This window comes from Cavia porcellus, unplaced genomic scaffold (assembly GCF_034190915.1).
Source record: "Cavia porcellus strain 051 isolate PalLab524CR breed Dunkin Hartley unplaced genomic scaffold, mCavPor4.1 scaffold_25, whole genome shotgun sequence".
In the NCBI taxonomy this organism is placed as follows: Eukaryota; Metazoa; Chordata; class Mammalia; order Rodentia; family Caviidae; genus Cavia; species Cavia porcellus.
Genome location: NW_026947508.1, coordinates 36,452,664 through 36,478,277, shown reverse-complemented (window position 1 = coordinate 36,478,277; position 25,614 = coordinate 36,452,664). Strand labels below are relative to the sequence as shown.

At 51.0% G+C, this 25,614-nt stretch overlaps 1 protein-coding gene across 12 annotated transcripts in view; it reads right to left on the bottom strand.

Moving 5' to 3' along the window:
- Nucleotides 1-106: 106 nt before the first annotated feature.
- Nucleotides 107-25,614, bottom strand: part of Eri3 (ERI1 exoribonuclease family member 3) — a 128,843-nt gene continuing 103,335 nt past the window's right edge. For 6 of the 12 annotated variants that reach the window (XM_013157964.3, XM_063236272.1, XM_063236267.1 and 3 more), the window contains 2 exons: nt 23,936-24,068; nt 107-627 (listed from right to left, as the gene is read on the bottom strand). In XM_013157964.3, coding sequence (XP_013013418.2) covers nt 545-627; nt 23,936-24,068 — 216 coding nt within the window. In that variant the 3' untranslated portion in view covers nt 107-544. Of the gene's footprint in view, nt 628-8,811; nt 8,890-23,935; nt 24,069-25,614 lie in introns of those variants that run through there. The other 6 variants (XM_003461884.4, XM_063236270.1, XM_013157946.2 and 3 more) reach the window with 5 other exon arrangements.

Genomic DNA, 25,614 nt, shown 5'->3' with positions numbered 1-25,614 from the left:
CAGTCACACGCTGGTGCCCTTGTGTGCAAGAGGCAGTGTGAGTGTTCCATCTTTATGGCAGCTTGACGGAATTATCACAGCAACCTCCTTTGCACACACCCAAGGCCTCATTTCCCCAACTTTATTCAGTGGCACGTTCACAGCAGGGCTGGGGGTAGACACAAGGTGGGACCTGATCTGTCTTGGAGCCCTGGGGGCACCACACACCATGCACTATGGATGGGAAGGGGCACAGGGGGTTTGGTGGCCCCAGCAGAAGCCTGTGTACCAGGGAGGAGGCAGTTGAGTGCCTGGGTCCCCCTAGCCCAGGCCCACATGGAAGGGGCTAATACTGGGCTGAAATTGAGGGGCGGAGGACACAAAGTGTCTGCTCCCGAGGGACCAGGTGGTCCAGCCCTTGCCCTGGACACAAATCCATAGGGCAGCTGGGGGACACTAGGCGCAGGGTTGTGCCACTCTCCCTTTTCCCCTCTGGTGAGGGAGAGGATGATTCTGGGCTGGGCCAAGCAGCTACCCTGTCCTGCCCCATCCCATACTCGGCCAATCAGAATGGCTTTGATGTCTGCTTGAAGATGAAGCCTCGATATGCGAGTGTCTTCATGATGTTGGCAATGTTCTTGCAGTCATCTAAAAAGAGGGAAAGAAGACATTTAGATGAGCACTGGCCCTGGACCCTTTCCCTCGATGCCCATAAGTGCTCTTACAAGGATGGGAGTGGGAAGGAGGGTCCAATTTAGGATCCACAGGTACTAGAGAGGGGGTTCCAGGCTTTGTGGTTGCATCGCCAGCTTCAAGTTGGGCTGGGTGATGCTGGGCTGGCAAATGCTTTTCAGTCCCATAATTCATGCTGGAAATTGGCCGGCATGTCCTGTCCCGGCCCCAGTAGTGATATATGGGCGCCGTCGCAGTAAGAAAAAGGCAGAGTAAATGTGTAATTTCTCCCTTGACGGCCCCCGGCCGCTGAGCGATCCTTCTTGTTGCTGCCGCATGGGGACGGCTTGTCCGCCACACTCCGTCTTCCCGCCACCCGCCTTGATGTCTCCATTTCATTACTGTGTGGCCATTCATCACGCCCATGGCCAGGGTGACTTTGCTGGCACTTGCGTGTGTGTGGGAGATATGGCCTAGGCCATAATCACTGGTGACAAGGCACTAGGCTCAGCACCACTAGGACAGGGGTCTGGGAGACACACCTGCCCTGGGTACTGTTGCTGTGTGGCTCCAGCCCTGGCCATCAGCTCTCTACCGTCTGGCTGTGTCAGCCCTCTCCCTGCCCCTGCCCGTACCCCAGGTGAAATATGTCATTGTGACAGACCTTGTCACAAGCCTTTTCTCTAGAATGGGTTCCCCAGAAAAAAAGCTCTAAATTGTCCTAACCCTGGAAGCTGCATGAATCTCTGGGATCTCGGTTTGGGCTGGGACTTAATCATCACCACTAGCATGAGGGGCAGCTGCCTTGAGTTTGTGGCTAGAGTCACCCTAGTATAGGAACTGCTCAGGTATGTGCATTTCTTGGTTAAGTTACCCAAAGAGGCCATTGACTTGCCATCCTCTCACCTGCCTCTCCTCCCACTCCTTTCCATCTCCCTTCAATGCTCCTGGGCCATGACCAGGACCTCAGCTGCCACCAGCCCTCATGGGATCGATGCTGTGATTGCAGAAATATTGTACATCGATGTCATAATCAAGTGGGGGGGGTGGTAGGGTCAAGGTGGGGTCAGGAGGCCTCTGCATCTGTCATGGAATGAACCCCCCAGTCCCACCCTTCCCAGCCCTTCAGCTTAGGAAAACGGAACCCCTCCCGCCCAGAGCTACAAAGGGACTGTGGGTGGGGGAGGAGACTTTGGCCAAGGGTCTGTGTCACTAGTCATACGGCTCAGCAGATCCTACCTAGAGCAGCCAAGGAAGACATGGTCCTGTCACAACGCTCAACATGTATGTACCTGTGGTGGCTATACATATGCAGATGATACCTTGTTACCCCAGGGATGCCATGAAGCTCAATCTGAGGCAGAATGGTGGAAAGACAGATGGGTGGGTACTGGCGGCCATGGCAACTCCAGACGTGACCCATCCCTGTGGTTTATGGGCCGGACACGCACCCTGCTCAGCTGAGGCCCTGTCATTTGTCTCCCTTAGTGTGTATGCCTGTGCTGTGGGGGTAGAAGGTGGAGGAAGGAGGGGCTGTGACAGGAGGAACTCGGCAGTGGATGGCAAGGGGCCTGGGGGGGAGGGGAGGACTGTGATGGTACCATTGGAGGGGCTAAAAGAGTGTGATTTTCTCCCTAAATAAGCCTAGCCCTGCCAGGGCACCTCCAATTCTTCCTGTCTCCTGCACTCTGGGGACCATGGCTGCTGTGCATATTAAGAATAAGTCCCCTCGTTATCTGCAATTACCCAGCAACCACACACCTCATTTCTTCCAGCAGAAAAGAAAATTAGTTTTCTATTGACTTCATGTGGCTCCTCCCTCACTGCTGGACAAATCACTCCATCTGCCTCTCCTGACCCGAGTGTCCCAGTCCAGATCCCCAGGCCACCCACCAACCCACAGGCAAGCACTGACCCATATCTGTGTGGGCCCCCAGGCCCTGTCTGTGACTCCTAGCACTATACACTAGCTGACTTCACCCAAACACTAAGGTTCCATTGCCCTTGAAGTCACCCTTTCCAGTCTGGACCCTTCTAAGCACCACTCAAACATCTCTCAAACATCTCTAGGTGAAGACTCGAAATGTTTCCAGTAATGAACAGTCTTCTCCCCACGCTCCCTCTTACCCTTGTTCTCTGCACCAGTGAAAGGCAGGGGAGAAACCTGAGTCAGCTTGACACCTCACCCTCTCCCCCCTCACCTAATCGAGTATGAATTTCTGCAGATTTGATCTCTTTATCTCTCATCATCTACTGTCCATTCCAGCAACAGCCACTCATGAGTCCAGACCCCTTCGCCTCCTGTTGGCTTGCAAAACCCTGTTGGCTTTCTGACCCTCCTTAAAAATCTGATGGGGCCCTTCCCTCTTCCATCTCTTCAATGACTCCCTGTTCTCTAGTGTTCAAAGTCCACACTCTTCATTGTGACTTAAAACCTCTGCTAAAATTGACCCCTGCTTCCTTGGTCTTATTTCTGCCGCTCTATCCCGATTCCTGTAGTCTAGTCTCAAGGAGTAAAGTCTTAACACTTTCTGAAAAAGGACAGAATGGGCTTTGGAGTCAGAAAAACCTGTTCTGGTCTTAAACCTCACCCACTGGTTGCCTGACGTTCAACAAGTGCTTCGTTTCTCTAAGCTTCAGGTTTCTCCACTAGGGGTGACTAGCAGCCTCTGTCACTGAGACCACTGAACAGGGTGCTGCACCACACAGCTTTGCACAAGCTACTCTTTACATTGGGAATGCCTCTTCTCTCCCTGCAGAGTGGACAGGATACTAGTTCACTGGATGACCTGATCAGGAGAACAGTGTACACTGTACAGTCTATGGCCTGGGTGACAGATGGGCCAACACACTTGATGAGATCAGTTGCCATTCACTCCACAGAGTGACTGCTGATCTTGTTTACTGGGGATTCTGGAGTCTTAATTTGTTGCAATTGGTCTGCCACAATAAAGAGACCAGAGGGAGGAAGAAACTTGTTCCAGCTCACCTCAACTCAGTGGAATGGCAGTTATGGGCTGTCAGCCTAGGCCCTTTTTCCCCTTTGGAGCCTTGATAAGAGTCAATGCAAATCACTGATCAGTTAAAAAAATAAAAATCAATGGCACAATTAAAAAATAAGGACACTTGGCAGAAGCAGCACTAGAGACAGATCTGGGGCTTTTTAATAGGCCAAAAGTTGAGAGAGACAGCAGTAAGATGAGCCTAGTGACAAGACTGTTTCTTAGTCCTCTCCTTGAAGTTCTGCACCCCCTGGGTTAGCAGCTTTGCCTTCCAGAACCTCTGCAAGCTTCTGAGGCTTCCAAATTGGGGGAGGGTGGGAGAAGAACCTCAAAGAATGCCTTGAAGAATAGGTCTTCCTCAGCTTCGATCCTGGGATACCACATGTGTTCCTACAGGGTCATCAATATGAGACAATATCTTGTCTCAGATAACTCTCCCTGTATTTTTTTTAACATTAATATTCGTAATGTTAGAAATATTTTTATATTGCCAAGTCCATAAAGGGAGAGGTGGAACTGCATAAAAACCTTCAGAGAGGAGACCAGTGGAGCTAGTATGTAACTAGGCTAGGCATGATTGCTGACTGGTGGTCAAGCATCTGCTTGGCAAGGGAGCAGTGGAAGGTGGCTCAGATCCCCCAAGACCCCAGTCACAGCTTAATCCGAGGCTGCACTTCTCTGGGAACTGAAGGGTAAAGGATAGGAAGCAGGCCCTGGCCAGAAGACCCTCAAGAGGGACAGGGCCCAAGAAACACGTGGAGAGCTATTCATTCACACACTCAATTCATTAAGTATACCCTAACTCTCCATGTGCTGGGCGGTGGGCCAGGTTGGGTCTACGGATGTGTAAGACCCTGTAGCTCCTCCCTCAAGGAGCTCAGAAACTGCCCTTTTAGGGGCGCAGTGCTACTAGAAACAAGAGATACAGAAAAGACACCTAGTTCTGTCTTAGGCTTAGGAAGCAGAGATCTTGGGATAGGGGAAGCTAGCCTGCAAAGTTTGGTTAAAGTTCTCAGAATAATGAACAGTATAAGCATATAAATAAGCAGCAAGGCAATGACAAGATATGGAACTGGCAATGCAGAAATGAGAGAAACCTAATGCTAAATTGAGCTCAGCATGGTGATACACACCTGTAATCTCAGCACTCAGGAGGCTGAGACAGGAGGATCACAGCAAGTTCAAGACCAGACTAGGCTACAAAATGAGTTTAAAGTTGGCCTGAACTACAGTGAACCCCTGTGTCAAAAAAGGGGAAAAAAAACAAAACACAAGAGCTCAAGGTTTTAATGTGGAGACAATAACATGTTTAAGGAGAGGAATGACAGCCAGATTACTGATCCGAATTACAATCCTAGGAGGGGGATGGATTGGTAACTCTGAAGGCAGAGAGATCACTTAGCATACTGGACCAAACTAGAAAGGTTGGCCCAGAACTAGCGGCTGTGGGAGAGATGGTGGAGATACAGCTGAAGGGTGAAGTGGTGGAGGCAAGAGAGTGTTTAGGAGTGAGCAGGCTCTAAAGAGGGCACTGGGAGGTCTGCGAGAGGAATGAGTTAAGATGAATCCCTGAGAAGATGCAGTCTTGGGACAGTGATAAACAGCTCTAGATGAACCCCCACTGACAACTGACAATCTCAATTTATCAGGTGTTTCCTCATGACTTCCAGGCTTAGTATTTTGCTTGAGAAGACTTTCTCTATCCCAGTGTTCTTTTTAAAAATCCTGTATTTTCTTCTAATACTTTGAGCTAAGTTTTATATGTAACTTCTTACTCTATTTGGAATTTGTATTTGTGTGAGATAAGAAACAAAAGTTCCAGTGTTCCCCAGTGGATAGCCAGTTGTCCTGTCTGCATTGACTGAACTGTCCACATGCCCATTCCCTTCTAAAATGACGCATCTGTCACATATGACTCCCACACATGGTTCTATTGGGACTAGGAAAGAGAAGGAAAATGCAATGATAGAGGGGTAAATCAAACAGGAAGGACAACAAGGTGGCAAGCTGCTGACCTTTCAGGCAAGAGGGAGTGTGGCTTAAGGAACAAGCAGACATCCTGAGGTCCCACCTAACAATCTCTGTAACACCATAGTACTGATCTCCAGGGATGGGGCCAAAATTCTTAGGCGAGAGACCAGCAAAGATGGGGGTGCAGAGCTGCGGAGCAAGGACAGAGAAGTACAAGGAGCAGGAACACAGTAAGAATGAAGGAGCAAAAACTCTGGAGTATTGTCAGTATTTTAGATCGTCATTTCATAAATACATCTGTCTGTCTACTCATCTGGAAATTCTGGTGGCAGTGATGCACTGAGCAAACTGCTACGGGTCAGCCCATACTTACACTAAAAACTTACTTGTTATTTATCTAAAAGTTTAACTGGTGTCTTAAATATTTAGCTGTTACATCTGTCAATTCTATGGTCGGGGCAGCATCCCAAGCTATAGTTGGCTGCAGTTCAAGGTGCAGCATCACACAGTAACTGAAGATCTGGGGCCAAGGCGGGAAATTTACAGCTGAAACAGCAGAGCCCCCTGTCGCCCCTCAGATTCTGAATGTGAATGCAAATTCTACCACGTAATTACTGTACGAACTTGAGCCAATTCTCGAACTTTATTTAACTTTTCTGTATTTTGATTGAAATGGGACTAATAATGACAATTACAGCAACTACTTCCCTCAAAGGACTGTTAAAAAAGATGAAATGAGTTTTTATTTGTGAAGTGCTTAAAAACAGCATCTGTGTTATCATTAATGCTATTATTCCAATAACAACCAATAATAATATTGTTATTCTAACAATAATATCCTTATATCCCTCATCACTCTGATCCCTTGTCCCAGACTTGGCTCAGTCCGGTTCACAGCCACCCTGGCCCACCAGACACATCTGCCAGACATACACTTTCTCTCCTCAGGCAAGGTTCCTGTGGCTTCCCACCTCTCCCCCAAACAGGGTCCTGAGAGTCTCGACTCCAAAGTGACCCTTTCTTTCTGCCCCTCCCTGAAGCCCCCTCCACCCCACAGAGGTGCTTGCAGTGCCACAGGGCTGATGGTGAAGGATGACGGTGGCTCCACAATAAGGGGAAAAGGCAATTTCATCTTGATTAGCAGGCGATTTCTCTCTCCGTAATAAGCGCGCTCCAAATAATTAGCGTGTTTTACGTAATAATGAAATTACAGAAATGCAGTCCACTTATTCAAACAACTCACCATTACCATATTTTTAAATATTAGACTTAATTAGAGTTTATCACTTCAGAGAAGTATGCGGACCGAAGATGTTTTTAAAAAAAATCCTCATAAAGTGTTTATTAAGCGCTGGTAAAGCTGGGATAATGATGTGTTTGGAAATTAAGGCAATCAAACACTTACCGCCGCTCCTGGAGGCCGGGCATGGAAATGAGGCCATTACACGCCCATTACCCGCCAGCTCACAGCCACTTGGGGGACAGGGGGAGGATGTGCCTGGCCGAGAGGGCATGGTGCCCGGGAAATGCCTGTGCCAACATCCCAGAGCTGCCTGGCCAGCAAACATCCAACTCCTGAAGTCACTCACACCGCATTTGGCTACCAGATGCCCAACTCGGTCTTGGCCAGGCCAAAGGCTAGACTGGTCCTAAATGGCAAAGACACTCAAGACTATCCCTTATCCAAATTCCCAGGCCTGGCAGGCTATGTCAGCTTCACTGAAACACTGATACAGATGGGGGGAAAGCCAAGTCAGGCAGCCAGGCAGGTCAATGAGAGGAAGCTGAGGGTCAATCCCCTTTCCTATTTCGGGCTACTTCAGAGGAAGCTGAAGACTCAAAGCAGATGAGCACTGCAAAGTTCATACAAGAAGGGATTGCTAGAGTGGCAGTATAAAGCTGAGGAGCTGAGCTTGGAGCCAAAGAGGCCAAAGAGGCAGGGGCCACACCTACGGCTAGAACCTGATCAAGGAAAGGAGGCAAGAAGGGTGACAGGGAGGAGGCTAGTGGCTCCGGGCCCCATTTATGCTGGTGAATAACTAATTCCAGAATTTATAGTGGTGGGTTTTTGTTCTGTGGCCATTTATATTTGCGAGGGGAGGAAATGAAGAGGCAGTGCGGACGCCACATCTTTCTGTGTTATTGCTTGTCTGCCATTTGCAAATCATTATTAATTGTGGGCCCTGGTGGCAGGCCGGGTGGGGGCCGGGCTGGGTACATCCACATAGCTCTTCATCAAGGACCCCAGCCGCTGCCCCAGAGAGCCAATTACCCCGCCCTGATTGGGATCAGATAAAGAGGGAATTTTTACAAATTAGGGAATAAATAGAATTTCCACACAGGGCGCGGGCAGGACCTGAGAGGCTATAATGAAAAACCATCCGTCACCATCAGTGCAGGCTGGGCATGCAGCCCCAGCACTCCCTCCCTTGTGGGCTGGCCCCAATGCTCAGGGGCCTAGGTGACAGGATCTGAGGACACCCAGCTCTTCTGAGGCCTACAAGTGAGAGGGGTCTTCAGAGGTGCGTTCACCCTTTGTGCTGGCGAGGACTAGGCCCCAGCTCAGGCTTTGGCCTGAGCACTGCCTCTGTTTCTCTGCCTGCCCCCTTTGGGGTCCTGGGCAGGAGAAGACCAAGCCAGTCCTGAGACAGACCAGCACTAGGGATCACAGGGAAGAACCCATCCCTGTTCCCACAGCCATGGCAGCCCCAGGGCAGAGCCCTGGCCCCCTGGACCACTTGCTCTGGGCTCCCATTAGCGCTCCTCCCCTTGGATCATTAAATATGTATATCTTATTACACGCCTTGTTAGAGTATCGAGCTCTATTGACTGATGATAAATCCTGAGCCTCGTCCTGGCCATAAATTTATCTGGAGATGATGAAGACTCAATAATCTAGTCAGGCAGATAATATCATCGGGCCTTAAAAAAGATCATTACATTATATGTCAGAATTAAAAGTGAAATACGCCGTAGTAACAGGGCGGTTGCTCTGGCCATTACAATGGATGCCTGCCTCCCCCAACTCATTTCTAGCCCATGCCCCATCCAGGTGTCAGGACAGGAAGCCTCACCTGCTCCCAGCTGTGGGAAGACACAGCTGAAGTAGTGGAGCAGTTTATGACTTGGCTGCGAGGTCCGAGGGCAAGAGGCAGCTACAAAAAACAGCTAGGCAGCCCCGCCATACCTGGTAGTCACATCTGTCCAACCAAGCCTTCACATGATTCTGGCCCTAAGGGGCTCTCCTGAGGCAGTCTTCTGGGTCCTTCAGTAGATCAAAGAGAAAGGTGTCAAAGCCTTCCGCCCTTCCAAAATGGCCTCAACGCCCAGATACCCAAATGGGGCACTGGGATACACAGTGACTGGGTTCCTCCCTGTGTTGCCTGAGATCCTCCAGTCCCAGGGCCTGTGACCTTGGGCCAGCTCATGGATCAGCAGCCTGTCAGGCGGCTTTCTTGTAAGCCTTTACGGCCAGTTCAACCCAAGACACTTCCTTTCTCAACCTCCACACTCCGGCCTGTTCGTTTTTTGACTTCAGCACGAAGACTCCTCTGTTGTCTTTTTTGACTACTGATTTCAATACTAATATCCTCGACATTTAAAACATCCCCTGCTCTTCTCTTAATACAGTACCTTCAAGTATCTCTAGGTTTTGTGTATGTATGTATCTATCTAGTCTTTGTCATACTGGGGAATGAAGCCAGGGTCTTCACAGTGAGCTAGCTACATCCCCAACCCTTTCTTTTACTTTGAAACATAATGAAATAAAATTGGCCAGGCTGCGTTCAAACCTGTGATCTTCCTGCCTCTGCCTCCCAGAGTGCTAGGATTCTTTTTTTTTTTTTTTGGTCTTTTTCCTTTTTATCAGTACCAGGGATCGAACTCACTGCCTTGCAAGGCAGGCGCTTATGCCACTGAGCTAAATCCCTAGCCCAGTGCTAGGATTCTTATGCATGTGCCTCCATGTCTGGCTGACTTGGACAGTTTTGTACTCTCACTCATTGGATCTTTGAAACCATTAACCCTCTCTCCACATGGTTCATGTCTCTGGTCTTCACTTTTTACTACAGATTTTTATGCCACACTGGGCAGACCCACTACTCCCTCCTGCACCCAGGTTATACTCCTCACTCCGAGCCTTTTCGGTGACCCTGTCCCAGTTGCCACATGGCAGTAAATACACTGAAAGGCCATCATCGAAATGTTCTTCACTCTTATGAAAAGAAGCACAAGAAGGAAATTGGCTTTAACATTCTACTGGATGTTTCTCCACACGTGTGCATAGTATAGGGGACAGCAGAAGTCACTTCCAGCCTGGAGGGGAGTTAGCCTGTGACGACCACGCTGAAGATAAGAGAGCAGAAAAGTGGGAGAAAGGCAGGATCCTTGAGGATATGGCTGGGATCAACCAGCCCTAGAATCGCCTTGCCTCTAAATTTCTTCTGTGAGTTAACAGCTTCCCTTGTTAGTAAAGGTATTTTAAACTGGATAACCTATGGGCTGCCTTTTTCTCAGAGCTGAAAAGACATTTAGCTGATACAGAATGTGCAGGTGGGAAGATGACTGGCACAGGACTGGAATCTACAGTGTAGAAATGGCTGAACGGAAGCGGCAGGAGATGGCAGGGCGAAGGGCAGAGAGAATCTGCTACTTCAGGGTGGGAAGCTGGTAACCCTTACTACTCTCCACTGAAACATCTGAGCAAACTGTTGCTCACTGTGTCTCAGGATACAGGCCATGAACAGTCAACTTTAAACTGAGACCTACAAGAAAACCAGAGCAGCACAAAAATAAAAGTTTACTGAGAAAGGTGTCTGTGGCTGCCATTACTGGGTGACTGGAAGTCCCATCAGACTCAGGTTTCTTCCTTGTTTTTGTTCCCTCTTTCATTATCAGCTTGTAGCTTCTAATTCTCAGGTTACTTCATGCACAATATGGCAGCTGGAGCTCCAACTATCATATCCACATTCTAAGAAAAAGGAAGGGAAAAGACAGGAAAGGCAATAACACTGCATTTCTTTGATGAGCTGCTTCCCTTTAGGCATCATTCCTGGAGGTTCCTTCCACACACTGCACTGCTTCTTATCTCACTGACAGAGCCTATAGACATGGAGGTATCAAGCTGAACGAGAAACTAACACAGCAGTCTTTGGACTGGGTGCATAGTGATTCTCCTAGTCACAGAGGGCTCTTTTCAGTGAGGAAGAAGGGCAAACGAGCCCTGGGTATCTATCAACTAGTTCCCATTCTTGAAACATAAAGACCACACCTCACTTTAGAGCCTGGATTTCATGGTCTATCATCTCGTATTTTTTCTTGCCAATATCAACTCCCTTCTTCCCTTTTCCTTTGGTCACCCTCACCTTACCTTCCCTAGTCTGTGACCAAAGAAAACCACAGCACACAGACCAGTATCACAAGGTCAGTGTTCCCAGGCACGCACCACGTTTCTCCAGTCCCCGAAGCTCCAACCTCCACCCTGCTGGCATCCCAGTCTCCTTGCCATGCGGAGGCCACTGTCCTGCATCTGCACTGGCCTCTCCTGACACTCTGTCATAACAGGCAGCCAATGTTGCTGTCACTTCAGAAGACCGTCATCCATGTCGCTGGCTTCCAAAGCACATACCAGCAGCCGGGCTTCTCAGGGCCTGAAGCTACTGCACACCCTTACTCTCCATGCAGCTTAGAGTGCCCTTTGGCACTGCTTCCTGCAGCTGCCTGAGTCACTCCCCACTAGGGCACAATGTTTCCTATCTTCCCCTTTCCTTTGGTTAGCACCCTCTTTCTCAGCCGACCTCAGGCTACCTTGCCATCTGCCTTTCCAAAGGCCCCTCTCTCCTTAAGATTTTACAGCCAGTGGGAGTGTGACCACCATGCTGACTGCTCACCACGGGCAGCTCTCATTCCTTGGCCGCACTGATGTGACGCTCTTCCCGTCCTGTTCCTTGGTTCCTGGGCACATGTCTCTTCCCACTGCTTTGGAGCAGTCACTGGCCCCCTCTCCACGGGCAACCTTATTCACCCCTGAGCTTTAGTTATCATACATTTCCCAAATCTTTAAACCTGGATTCCTGCCACCACCACCATGGCCTGGGTCCCATTTCTCAACAAGGTGACACCAGGGCTCCTGCTATTCTCTTCACAAGGCTTTCAAACCATGCATCTGGTCCTTCTAGTCCCTGTCTTAAAACCCTTTAGTGATCACACAGCAGAAAAAGGACACTAATGAAAACCCTGGTAAAATTAAAACAAGGCTTCAATGTGGTTTACAGCACTGAGGGTAGCTTCCAGGCGCTGACGATTAAACTGTGATCATGCAAGATGTTAACATCAGAGAAAACGGGATACGATATAAAGAAATTTCCCTGTAAATATAAAACTAGTTAAAGTAAAAAGTTTAAGAACAACTGTCCCCACCTAACTGCTCCCACTGCTCCCAGGACAGCACCCCTGTGTCGCAAGGCCCGAGAGATCCAGCCCTCTTACGGCGGCCTCATCTCCCCTACTTGCATGTCACGCAGCCGAGTCCAGGCTCTTCTGCCTCTGACCCTCACACATGCCCCTTTCAGCTCCTCCCCCTGGGCCCGGGCTGGCTTCTGCTGCCTTGGAGCGCCTCCCCTGCCCCACACTGTGTGTGTGGCCTTCTTCACATGCCCACAGCATCCATGTGCTCTACGGTGAATTTCCCTCTGGTACCCCGGCTAGACCACAGCTGCCTTAAAGGGTTACTGACACACGGACCCCCAAGAGATGTGTATGAGTGGAAGGAAGAAAAGCAGAGAAGCAAAGAAGGAGAGGGGAGGCCAGATAGGCCAGATCACAGGCAAATCTACTCCTGCGCTGACACTTGCCACCCAAGGCCTCTATATACCCAGCTCTGAAAATCAATCCCTATCCTCGGTCACCAGCTTCCAAAGCACCAGAGGCTTCGACTCTTTCCCACCTCCATTCCCTCACAGCATCTTGGTTTTCTTAAAACTTCTCATTTCTGGAGACAGCCTGGGACCTGAGCTCTTACTGGTCCAGCCAGCCTGTTCTTCGAGGGCTCCCCAGTCTCAGCCACTGATGCTTCGAAAAGGGCTGAACTATGCCTAGGGACTCTAGGAAGGGGGGCCTTCCTCCCTAAGCCCAGTCCCACCTGGTAAATATTTCATCCTCAAGCTGCTCAGCTAATCCCTATTAATTTCAATACCGCTGCCTTGCCTGGCTCAGCTCCCAATGCATTATTTATCCCCTTTGTTTGTTTGTGGCTAACAGGTGGGCCCCAGCGGAGGCGCTGACTGGGGACAAGCCCACTCCATCACAGTGTGGCTGTGAATTAATCATGAGGACTAATGGGAAGTGCCTCAGCTCCAGGCACTTCCCTAGCCACCTCCCTTGGCCTTGGCACCCAGGGGTGGGCCGGGGCCATCTCAACTCAATTTACCTCAATTCAGACCTGCACATTTTATTTATTATCTGCCTACACTTGTCAGACACTGTGCTATGTTTTGGAAATACAAGCTGAACAAACAGGCATATGTTCTTGCCCTCAGGGAACTTACAGTCTAATGGGGAGAGAGGTATTAAACAGCTAGCAAGCAAGTAATTTCTTAATTACAACTGCGACCCAATGCTGTAAAGGAGCAGGGCAGAGTGCTGTGAAAAGGCACCCGGAAGAGAATAAGATTTAGCCAAGTCTAGGCATCAAGGCTTCCCGGAGGAAGCAAGTTCTGAGCTGAGCTCTGGGATGAGCAGGCATTGAGCAAAGCAAAAACTTGGAACACAGAGCTCAGAGTGGGGGAAAAGCTTCAGGGAAGGGCCCTGAGGCAGGAGGCAGCAGTGCTGGTTCCAGGAGGTGAGGGAAGAGCCTGAATTGTAGGGAACTAGAGAGCAGTTTGAAGAGAAGAGGTCTGAGCCCAGGCAGACAGACTCTGCCCAAAGCTCACCTCAAGGCCCTTACATCCTAATAACTGCCTTGATCCTGATGTCATCACAAGGTCATCCTGAACACAGTTATAAACACTCATACCATTTTGGCTGACTTGAACAACTTTTGATTTCTTGACCTTGAACTTCTGGTCTTCGGGGAGGGAGTCCCTGGTGTTAGGCCCACCATCTTCAATAGTGGGTCTTACTTGCTCCTTCTTGAGCACCCTTAAAAGGTTCAAGGTTGTTAACTAGTCAACCATCAACCATCCATCATCTACATCAGGGAGCTCTGGTGAACACATATCTAGGGCTTGTGGAGAGGCCTGTTTGGGCTTCTCAGCACTCATGAAGGCTTATCTCTCACCATAGGAGGACAGGGCTGGAAACACTGACTTGCCTCAGCCAAACTGGTCCCCTTGCTTCCCAGGAAGCCTCTGAAGCCCAGGAAATATTTTCTGAATGAAAGACTGTGGAGGCCTTAAAATTTCCCACAGAGATCTTTCCCCTAGACACTTCTCTCAGAAATCTTGTTACAGATATAGCTCAGGATTTCAAGTCCTCACTTTCAGGAAGCCTGAGAATTAGGAGCCATCGCCAACCCCACTTTAAAGAGGCAGAAACTGAGGCCCAGAAGGAGAATGACTTACTCAGAACCACTCAACCTTACTCCAGCATGCCCTGAAACACACTGCCTGATGACTCCAGGGACCCTGGACACTGGGAAGTGTGCTCAAAGGTTCCTGGTTTATGAAGTGCAGCACTGCTGGGGCAGAAGCCTTGCTGTGCACATTCTCAGGGTTTGTGATTCTATTCTAAGTGGCCACTTTGAAAATCCATGTCTTCAGGCTCCCCGTACATCATGGTGTCAAGTCCCGGAGCAGAGGCATCCATCAGCAGCTCCCACATGCCATGGCCTGTGTGCCCAGATGCCCAACTGGGGCAAGGGGGCGGTGTTCCTAGCTCCTGCATCCTTGGCAGCACTACCCAGCCCTCTGCAAAGGTTCTCCCCAGCCTGAGCCATCAGCTGGCCAGCCAGCCTTAACCTGTATCTTCTGACCCCGCCAGTTGCCCCGCCCCACCCCTGCCTCAAATGCTGTCTTTGCCCTTCCAGGCCTCTGCTCTTCTCTTTTGGAGCTAGGCAGCCAGCACGGAGGCAGCCTCGGTAACTTGCTAACGTGCTACCCATGCTGTTCTTAAAAATTTATGACTGTGCAACATGAAAAATCCGGCTGAGGAGCCATCATTAGCAGTGCTGCCTCCCTCCCCCCACCAGAGCCGCCCTCGTAAATTGAGATTTATGGCTGCGGCAGGCAGGGTAGGGGCTTGTGCAGGCAGTGAGGATGTCTGTCGTAGGGGAGACAGAAGGAGACAGAAGACAGCAGTGGGGCCAGGGGCTCCCCCCCGCGGCAGCTCCTGTTCAGCGCAGGCTGCAGTGATCGCACCTCAGGAGAGCAAGGCCCGGCCTGGGGCCTCTGCACTGCATGGACACTGGGTTCCTCATGGCAGTGGACTGAGGGGAAGTGCCCATGCCAATCACTGGCTTCTTTAGGTGTATGGGGCCAGATCAGGGGTCTCGAAGCTCAAGCAAAGATCTCTTAGTTGGATGACTTGAGGAGAGGCAAGGCAAGACCCAGGGGAAGCATCTCCTTGCTGGAGTCAGAGTCAGCTTCTTCAACCTGAAGCACCCGGGCAGGGACTGCACAACCCACCCTGAAAAGTGAGGGGAGGCATGGAGGACACACTGGAACTTCACTAAGAAAGGCCTGGGAGAGGATGCTAAAAGTGGGCAAAGAAGAACGGACCAGTGACAGCCTCCCTCCACAGGGACCAAGCTGGGCTGGAAAGAAAGTGATCCCACAGCCAGCTCCCCAGCAGGCCCTCTATCACCTCCTCTCCACCTCCCCCACTGCTCACTTAGCCCTGTCAGCCAGGCCATTATGAAATTGGGGTTTCATTTACAGACTAATTAAACATTACAGCTTGTTCACAATTACAACGCGGGGATGAGGGAGTAACTAATTACGGAAGAAATGAGCTAACATTTATCTCTGCTCCCACCCTCCTCTCCCCATGGCCCCCCCAATCTGGCTTCCTCTCATTCTGGTCAGCACCAGTTCTCTTTGCCTGTTTCCCAGGATAGGGGGCTGGAAACGCTGGAGAACCCCACTCAAGATCAGACTGCTATTCCCACAGCTATTCTCAAAGCCCCATGGGGACAGTCGGGGGTTTTGTGCAAGACCCTATGGCTACAACTAAAATACAGGACCTGGCATGGTGTGTGGGACTATGACATGAGGGGTGGTAGGCAGCTCTGCTTTTCAGCGTATGACAGTACCATGGGGCTGTGTGGATCTAGGATCTTTATCTTATGGACAAGGCTTTGATGTGATTGCTGCAGATGACTGTGATGGGGTACGAGTGTGAACGAACCACACCTTCACCCCCACCCCCAGGACAGGATAGAAAAGAACTAAGTGGCTGTAAGAGGTGATGGTCAAAGCCGGTCTGGGATGTGGCCCTAGCAGCACAGAGTACAAATTCCTGCTGGGTGGTACCATTCACTCACCTGCCTCAGAGGCAAGAGAGGGGCAGGGTTACTCTGCTCTGGGGCTCGCTGGCTTGGCCTTGGCCTCTGGCCAGATGCCCCTTCTGGGGCCCAAGGAGCCCCCTGAGGGCTTGGAGTACCCCCTGTGGGCAGGAGTCCTGGGGTCTGGCTGGCCTGCCACAGGGTTTAATAATAGTAACAGTGAGTGTAAGCGTTTCCATCCTTCCTGCCTTTGGGCAGAAGAAGAAAGGAAAGAGGAGGGAGAGGAGGGAGAGGAGGGAGCCGGCTGAAGGGAGGCTTTGAGGCCTCAGAACTCACATCAATCGGCCGGATCTGGGCCTAATTGTCTGACCCCTGCCCCTGCCTTCAATCAGCTCTGCAGCTCCCGCCCGCCCCTTGCCTAACTAGCAGCCATGTTCTCCTCATTAGGACAAGCTCCCCTTGCACACGTGTCCCTGGACATGTCCCCCAGCACTCCCAGCTCCCAACACTGCCTTGTGGGAAGGTACAGCAGGGACCCAGTTTTGGAGGCACTCCTGGGATTGCTGTAACGTCAGCTACCACAGCTGGCTGGCCTGAGCTGTATGAACCCCTCTTCTTTAGCTACAGGGCTTGCTGCCACATGCTGTGACATATTCCTGGACTGGCTCAGCAGCTGGGTGCATTCCGTCCTCTGTGTGTCCTTTCTACTATAGCTGCTGTCTCAGACACAGAGCTCCTGCAGGCAGGACTTGTTTGGCTTTTGTCCCTGCTGGCCTGGTTCATCCTGGCACAGGCTGCTTTAGCCTGGCAGGTGGTCTGGGTCGGGATCTGGGTCTACAGGTTGGGGGCTAAAGAAACTTGTCTGCCTACTGCCCAAGATCCAGGTATGATCATGTTAAATGTCAGGGTGGGTGGCATGCCAGTGAAACAGGAGGGCCTACTGGTGAAGAACTCAAACCCTAGACTAGGGTAGACATGTGTTTAAACCCAACTCTCCCAATTCTTTGCTATGCAGCCTGAGGTGAGTGACAACCTTCCTGGGCCTCAGTTTCCTCCCAAACAATAAAAAAGGGCTTGAGAATTCAGTGAAATGCAAGGTATATGAAGCCCTTTATACTTCATCTGGCACTCAGCAAATGGTATAGAATAAAACTGGGTGATTCAGACAGACCCCTCCCCCAATAGGCCACAGACCCCACTTTGCCCATCTGGGTCCTTGGCCCTGGTCAGGGCAGAGCAGCTAACCTCAGGGCCAGAAGCAGCTGCACTGGAGTTTAAGTGTGGGGGAAGCTTCACACTGAGGAGCAAGAGCTCAGGCTGAGCACCCACTGGCATTAGTTCAAAGGAGGCAAGTCAGCAGGTCTGGCCCGTGACGCATGGACTACCTGTAAATCTTGTGGCATGGAAGAAGAGCTACTGTGGTCACCTCCAAAGGGAAGGCTGCTTGGTTGCTCTAGAGATCCATCTATGGGCTCTAGGCCTGTTTAGGGCTGGGGGAGGGGCTGGCCTGGTCTGGGCCCTGACATTGTCTCTCACCTTACACCAGTGGTAATGACTTGCAAATATTGATGAAAACACAAACTACAGAGATTGTGTTTTTCAGGGAGTGAAGGTGGGGAGAAGGGATAAAGAGGAAAATAAACTGAAATGAAGTCCAGTTATCTCCCATCTGTGGCTGCTCCTAATCCCCCAGCCCAAAGGAATCCAATGCAGCTCCTTATCTGCCCTGTCAATCATTCAATCACCGCCCAGTGCTTGGTGGGCACCACACATCCACAAACATGCTCACACATGCACACACTCACTCCACTGACTCTTGCTCCAACACTCCCACCCACCCCCAGCCCATTACTCCTCTGAGTTGGAGCAGCCAGTACGCAGGTCCTGCCAGATGGATGTAATTTGCATAATATCAGCAGCGAAGGCTGCAAGATCACCAGGGGTCAGGGCGCTGACATCCCCACACAGTCTATCTGCAAGTGCTAATTTGGCCGGCATTGATCTGTCTTTCTGATTTCTTTGTCATTTATGTCTGCGATGGTTTGACAGGAGATACAGAGAGAGACAAGGGGAGGCCAGGCCAGCCTGGGGCTAGGAAAGCAAGAAACAAAGATTGTACTTCCCAGTGCATCATCCACATGGAACACATATGTATACAGACTGGAACCTTCTTCCATTGCCTCTGTCAACTCACTTATCTATCTACCCAGTTTTCCATCTGTGGTCACTACTGAAGACCAAGGCCTAGTGTCTGGAGGAAACCAATTCCTTGGACATCCCTAGGGCTCCAAAGAGGGAAGAAGCCAGTACCCCTCTCCTTGAGCACTCTTTAATTCTCTCTTCTCACAGTCATCTGTCTCCTGACTCCTTTCTCAGGGACACCCCAGAAAGAATGAGGTGGAGGGGATAGTATTAGGGAAGATATTCTTGTGTTGTTGTCTATCTGTCCCCAATGGGTAACTGGGGTGACTCCTGTCCTCCCAGAAGGTGGCCAAAACTGGGTAGTAGTGAGACACCTCTCTGGGACAGGTGAGGAGAGGGGCAAGATCTACTGGGGCTTCTTATCAACACTTCACCGCCTTCAGGTCATCTGAAGCCCAGACACAGAGTTTGCTGATTTTGAAACCTGTCAGCTGAACCACAAAGTCTTGTATCATATCAGGTCTAAATGCTACCTGCTAGGCCCTCAGCCACAGCTCCTAGTTGTGGCCACCAGAAGGGGCTCAGCATAGGGATGGGACCCTACTACTACCATGCTAGGAAATGTCAGGGGGCAAGGAGAGAAGGTATGACTTCACTCTGTGAAGCAAGAATCCTCTACAGAGAAGGGGCACACTCACTATCCCAAGAGGCATAGGGGCTTGAGCCTGGCCCCACCACCTCTGTCGTGGCACCACCTCCCTTCCCTGCCTGCAGTGGCAGGAGCAGGGTGATCAGAAGGAACTCCCTGCTGGGCAAGGGGGGGGCCAGTGTTTGGTGTGTGCTAATCCCAGGCCTGAGGTCTTCAGAGGGACCTGGGAAACTTCAAGGAGGGAAGGCAAAGCTGCACTGCAGACGAGCTCATTAGCCAGCACCCCCACCCCACCAGGAGGAGGAGGGCGGGCAGCCCAGTGAGCGTGGCGGCAGAGGCGGCAGAGAAAAGGCTGTCACTGTCCTTTCTTCCTTTTGGTACAAGCATCTCCCTGAGCCGAGGATTCTCCCGCAGTGACACCTCTCACGGGCACTAATGAGGTCTGTGTCACAGAGCTAATGCCTTCTGACTGGACTCTGATAGACACCCCACTCCTTTAGGGGAGACCACAAGCCAGAATTGCACCCATGCCAGGGCCTGGCCCCACCCTGCCACCCACCAGCCCAGCTATCTGGCCAGACTGTGATGGGCAGCAAGCTCACAAGAGTCTAGGTGACAGGAGTCCTTGAGCCTCAGAGGGCCGCCCACAGCAAGTTCTAGAACACAGAAACTAAGCTCCCACAGCAGGACCCAAGCCCAACCAGCCAGGCATCAGGGAAGGTCCGAGTTACTCTCCCAGCCATCTGGAGCCAGCAGTCTGTGGGTCTCCTTGCCATGATAGCAGGTGTGCCTCTGCAGAATCCCAAAAAGAAGGGGAAGGGTCCAGGCCCTGCCTTAGAGGGCTCAAAGGTGAAGGAGCTGGCCCTTGGCTCTGACAGATGACACGGGGTCAAGCACACCTTCTTCACGCTCACATTGACAGGGCCAGGCAGAGCCGCAGAGGCGGAGGCCCCTGAACAATGGGCAGGGTTTTCCTGGGCGCAGATCAAACTGCAATCACAGAGTGAAGCCATTGGAGCCTGGCTACAGCAGGTCTGACGGATGGCAACGTCATCTTCCCTTTCCCCCTCGCTCTCACTGCTGAAGCTCTGTCGACGCCTGCAGGTTTCATGAGGCACTGAGAGAAATCTGCAAACTGAGCTTGTCTTTTTCTATAGCATCTTGCTGGGAACACAAAGCCCAACATCATGAAAGCACCTCATAAGTCAACACAATGATCAGCATACAGGCTTTCCATTTGGATGAACGTGGGTTTGAATACTGGCTAAGCTCAACTGGCCAGAGCTACAGAACTGAGCCTCGGTTTCCTCATCTATAAAAGGGGAATGTTGACGCTTGCCTGTGAAGACTAAATCAATTAACAGAAAGCATCCCAATATAATGTGAGTGCTTTGCTGACCCTTTGCTGAAATGAAAAAAAGGGGTCAGTTCCCCTGTGAAGGATGCCCTGCCTCACAGCCTTTGGCCCAAACTCAGGTTGCTGGTAGAACCACAGCAACCGTGGAGGTCAGCAGGAAGCTAACACACATGCAGTGCCCCTAAACCTATACAGCCAACACACATACACAACTCCAGTGCCCCACACTCCCAAGGCCAGACCAGCTAGCCCAGGAGGAGGGTCGGCAACAGTCCAAAGGCCTCAGCTGCCCTGCCCTGTGCGCCACTCACTGCTTCTTGGCCTCCTCAATCATCCTTCAATCCACTTTCTCCCTCAGTGCCCACAGCTAAGCTCACAACTCCACCTCTGAGCTCTATGGCAATGGGGTATCATGGCTGTCATGTTTACCAAGTCATTTCTTTTTTTTTTTTTTTTTTTTGTCTATTTTTCTTTTTATCGGTACTGGGGATTGAACTCACAACTGCCTGCTTGCAAGGCAGGCGCCTACGCCACTGAGCTAAATCCCCAGCCCCCTACCAAGTCATTTCTAGCTCTAGTCGAAGCTCCTAACATGGGGTAGACGCAAGGTGACTGTTCAGTAAAGAAAGAAAAGTTTTACCTGGTCCTTCACGCATGGCCACTACCCTGGCTCTAAACTACGCATCACTTCTCGCTCACCTTACCTTCTTGCTCGTCCCCGTTGGCCTTCCTGTATGCAGACTCTCGCTAGGTGTTCCCACACAAGCTAATAGACTGCTCTGACCCAAGCCCAACTTTGAATGAGTCGCTCCTCGTGCCAACACTCCCATGCTCCCCTCGCCCCTCTTGGGATGCACCACTATCCTAGCTGGCTCCTCCCCTTCTGCAGTCTTCTCTCCCAGTCCTGCTCTCCCTGTTACACCCTCTGTAAGCCTGCCTCCTTGCATTTTCAGCACCTCCATCCTACCAATGCCATACCCCTATGGACCTGTGGGTGAGCCAAACACTCTGCCAAAGCTGAGCAGTGGAATCTGCAAAACCTTGCCCAACATCACCCAATGCCGCCTCAACCCGCCTCCACCAATATACATACCACTTCCCACTCCAGGATGGCAGCTCTTCACACAGTTAATTAGCACCATGTCACTGAAGACCAGCCTGAGTGGCCAGTGACAGGAGCTGACCCCTGACCCCAGGGCTGGGAAGCAGTCCACATCAAACTCTTACAGCGCGACCCTTTTAGCACGCACAGTAACTCAGGGCACCGGCAGCTGAAGCTCATTAAAGCTGTCTCTTTGGCACTAGGGCCATTAACCTCACTGCTCAAAACCCACGCCTCCCCTTCCCGCCTCTCCCAGCCCAATTAATGCCCTACATACTCCCTCCCTCCCAAGCATCCTCACCCATACCTCAGAGTCAGCCAGGAGCTGGCAGGGCAGCCCTCTTCATTCAAAGTCTGCAAAGACCAAGGGCCAAGAAACACCAGTGGTCGGGAGTGTGGGCAGAACCACAGAGGGAGCTCCCCAAGTAGCCACTATGGCCAGGCACTGCACTAGCCCTTTACAGGAGTTATGCACTGAATCCTCCCAACACCCCTCAAAGGAAGGAAGCACTGCCTCTTGTCTAAGGTCCCATGATTCTGCATTGTCCCAGAGCTACCTTGAGCTCCAAGGCCTGTACCTCACTGTCACTTAGAACTTTGGGTGGCCCTAGAGGCCCATCCAGATGGGGGAAATACTGCAGAGGTCTTAACTTAGGGTCACAAGGGTGAAGACACAAGAGGGGTGTCACTGAGATTCAAAGGCACAAAAGAGTGGGCAGAAGAGCTGCTTTGCCTCACAAATACCCCCGAGAACAGACATACTGCAGCAGGACGTCAAGCTCAAGGCTGTGTAGGATGCTCCTCCCACTGCCAAGCTCCATTTCAGGCAGTCCCTCCTACCCTGGACCAAGACAAGTCTTCCCACTGGTCCTCTCTTCCTGGTCTCTCCCGTTCTCAATACTTTTCCACTGATTTCATTTACTCACCCAGCTTTTCACTCATCTATCTACAAGCAGTTACCAAGCATCTACTAAGGCCTAGTTTTAGGCAGCACAAATGGTCTCAATGATCCTAAATCAGAGCTCTGATCACATTCTTTCACTTGCCAACAAGTCTCCTCTAAACCTCAAAACAAAAACATACCCTTTAACCAGGCATTCAAGGTCCTGCTTATTTCTCCATTTTCTAGCTATTCTCTAGCACACCTTTTTCTACTCCGATCTCAGTAAAATGCCTGTAGACGTCTGAACGTGTTTCTTAACATGTTGAGCTTTCTCATGCCCCTAGTCCTTTCATTTTTTCTGGTCAGCAAACTCCTATTTATCCTTCAAGAATCCCAACATAAGAGTCTTTCCTTCTAGGAAACTTTTTGCTGACCTCCCAGGCATATCATCTAGCTGTGTTTGGTTTCTTCTCTAGGTTGCATGGAAAAACTTCTATAGAAGGGAACAGCAGTAATGGTGAGGTACTCTAAGTTCCCTGGGCTTGCTGACCACTTCCTTTTCCCACTAAGCCTTAGGAGAGCCTTGGCATGTACTAACAATTCTCTTCTCGGGATGTGAGCTCCCTGAGGACAGGAACTCTTATCAGTATGCACAGCACCTCTAGGCACCAATGAAAATGAATGGATGAAGACACTAGTCTGCAACTGGTACCTCTATCTCCCATCCTTCTCGTATCTCTCCATCCCCTACCAATGACATTTTACCAATAATCATGGCATGGCAAGGTCCTAGTGCACCCAGGAACATCTTGGCTCCTCCCTACCTAGAACAAAGCCTATGCTTGGTCAAGCCTGCTACCTGAAAACATCTGCATGCACATATAGGCATATGCAAACAAAGTAAGATAATGTGGAAAAGAACAGGCACTCTAACGGATATATCCACAAGCTAATTATTGCTTCCATATACAGACATGTGTCCTTAGAAAAATACAGAGGTAGTGCTATGCATATACACCTCCAACAGATACGCACAATTATGGACACATGATATTCTTAGACACACAGAGACACACAGCTGAAGGTGTCACTGACAGGCAGACAGTGATACTCACAGACACATATTTATACTGCTGTATTAGAAGCCTGCAGAGCCTCCAATTGCCTGGAATCAGTCATTTGAATCTCCTCCCAAGCAAGAGTCCCCTGAGAGTGCAGCCCCACCTGGCACCCCAAGTGGCCCCTCCCAGCCCAGGCACCACTCAACGGAGGCCACTCCTGTGGGGGAGTCAATACCCTGTGGACGAAGTCATTGGTCAGAAGGACCCCGACTAATTAAAAGCTGGTGAGGTTTAAATAATTCATCTCCTTAACTCCCATTGATCGTCCAGTTTAGTAGTCACAGACTTGAAACAATATTAAACAGCCTCCTCCAGCTCCACAGGGGTGGGTAAGCTGACATGTGCCCACCTCCCTGAGGACACCACTCACAAGGGATGAGGCAGGGTTAGGCAGGCTCAACCTGGGACACCTGTGACCCACTCAAAGCCCAGAACTGAGTCTAACATCAAATGGTATTTGGAGAGATCCTTTCCAAAGGTTCCAGTTTGAAACTCCCTCATTCCACCCCACCCCCTTTCTCTCCTCCCCTTGGCTATGGAGAAATCCTGTGGAGCACTGAATAAACAATGGAAACCCTCCATGTGCCAGGGGACTGGGACATGCGGGCAGGGGACTGACCGAGCTGCCAGGGGGATATGCAGAGGGACTGACCAATGCCGCTGTGGGGCCGGCCTATGTGCTGCAGGCTGAGGCCCTTGTTCATGTCTAGAAGTCCGTTCTTGGGCCAGCAGCCCATGGCGAAGCTGTAAGCCTGGAAGACAGGAGGTGAGAGAGATTAACAGAGGCTCTGATCCAAACAGACCCCACTCACCAGCCTCCCAAGTCCCCAGCTCTCCCCACCAAGAGTTCAGTCTTGCATCGCTACTCTGGGCTCCTTTTCTGACAAGTCCCCCATCCCCTTTCTTCTCCAGTCTCTTTTCTCCTTGACTGCCCCATCAGCATGTCCTGCCCTCACTGGGTACTCCCACCAGAGCTCCTCTCTAGAATGCTCCATTTACTAAGAGCTTCCTGATCAGGGGCTTCCCCTCACCAGAGATCCACTTCGCCACACAGTAGTTCTCAGAGAACTTTAGACAGAAGTTCTGTCTAAAGCCCCCAGAACTTCCCTGGGCTCCTGCTGCCCAGGAGCACTGATAACAGAGACTGGCCAGGAAGGACCTAGGAGACCAGTGTATTCAAACTTCACTCCACAGACAGGAACATGGACATGAGAGCTGGCGAATGACATGCCCATGCTCAGTGCCCTGGACTACTCGGGCAAGACTGTAACGGAAGGCTCTGAGTGTCCAGTAGGGGCTCCACTGAGGAGGGGGTTCCTGCCTGGTTGAGTCAGGTAGCTGTGAGGGGAGGACATGTGAATGTGTATGGGGGGGGTAGCAGATGCTCCGCTGAAGGTCAAGTGCTCACTTATGCATATTCAAAGCGGCCACCCATCGATCTGTACTTAATTGTTTTCCTGGGGTTGGGGAAGGAAGTGCTAGGAGAATCGATCTGCTCAGGTCCCCAGCATTCCATTGCCGCCCTCCATTTCCTATCGCGCCACCTGGCCGCCAGCAACCTCAATCTAGGGGACACATGCCAGGGTAAAGAGACCACTTTGCTTTACAGGCGTGACTGGCCTGTCACAGACAAGGAAACTGAGGCTTGAAAAGATGAGGCTAGCATGAGCTAGAAGGCTCTAAAATGGCGGGATGGCATTTAATTTCTGCTTTGTCTGCCAACCAAGTCCTTGGCTTCTGCCAGTGGGCCTGAGAGCTGGCTGACCCTTTAAACATTAACCACCCTCACTTCAGAAGTTCCCAGACACTGGCTGCCCTTTTCTAAGGGCAAGAAGGTGACAGTAGGAAGGAAGATAAAACCTGAGTGGGGTCCCATGGGGAGAGAACCAAAGAACTCCTAGCCACACTCAGCCAGGCACTGCAACACCCCGACTGCTCCTAGGCCCAGGAGGTCCTAGTGCTGAACCTCCTACTTGTGCTGGATAAAACAAGACAGGAGGAGGGACACAGTGTCTGTGCCAGGGCTCAAGAGCTGGCCAGAAGGCCAGCTGCCTTCCTTCCCAGTGGCAGGACTCCTCCAGGCCCGTGGAGATTCAGAAACCAGCAGCCAGCACACCTTACACTTCAGCACTTTCCAGTTTCCTTGACCACAGAGGTACGGTCACAGCCCAAAGTGCCACCCTCTCTCAGGCCACAGCCGAACCCACAAACTCAAGGACAGGGGAAGGATGCTGGCCGAGAGCCAGGGCAGAGCCAGGACACAGGCAGCAAAGGGACACCGCCAGTGGGCGGGGCCCA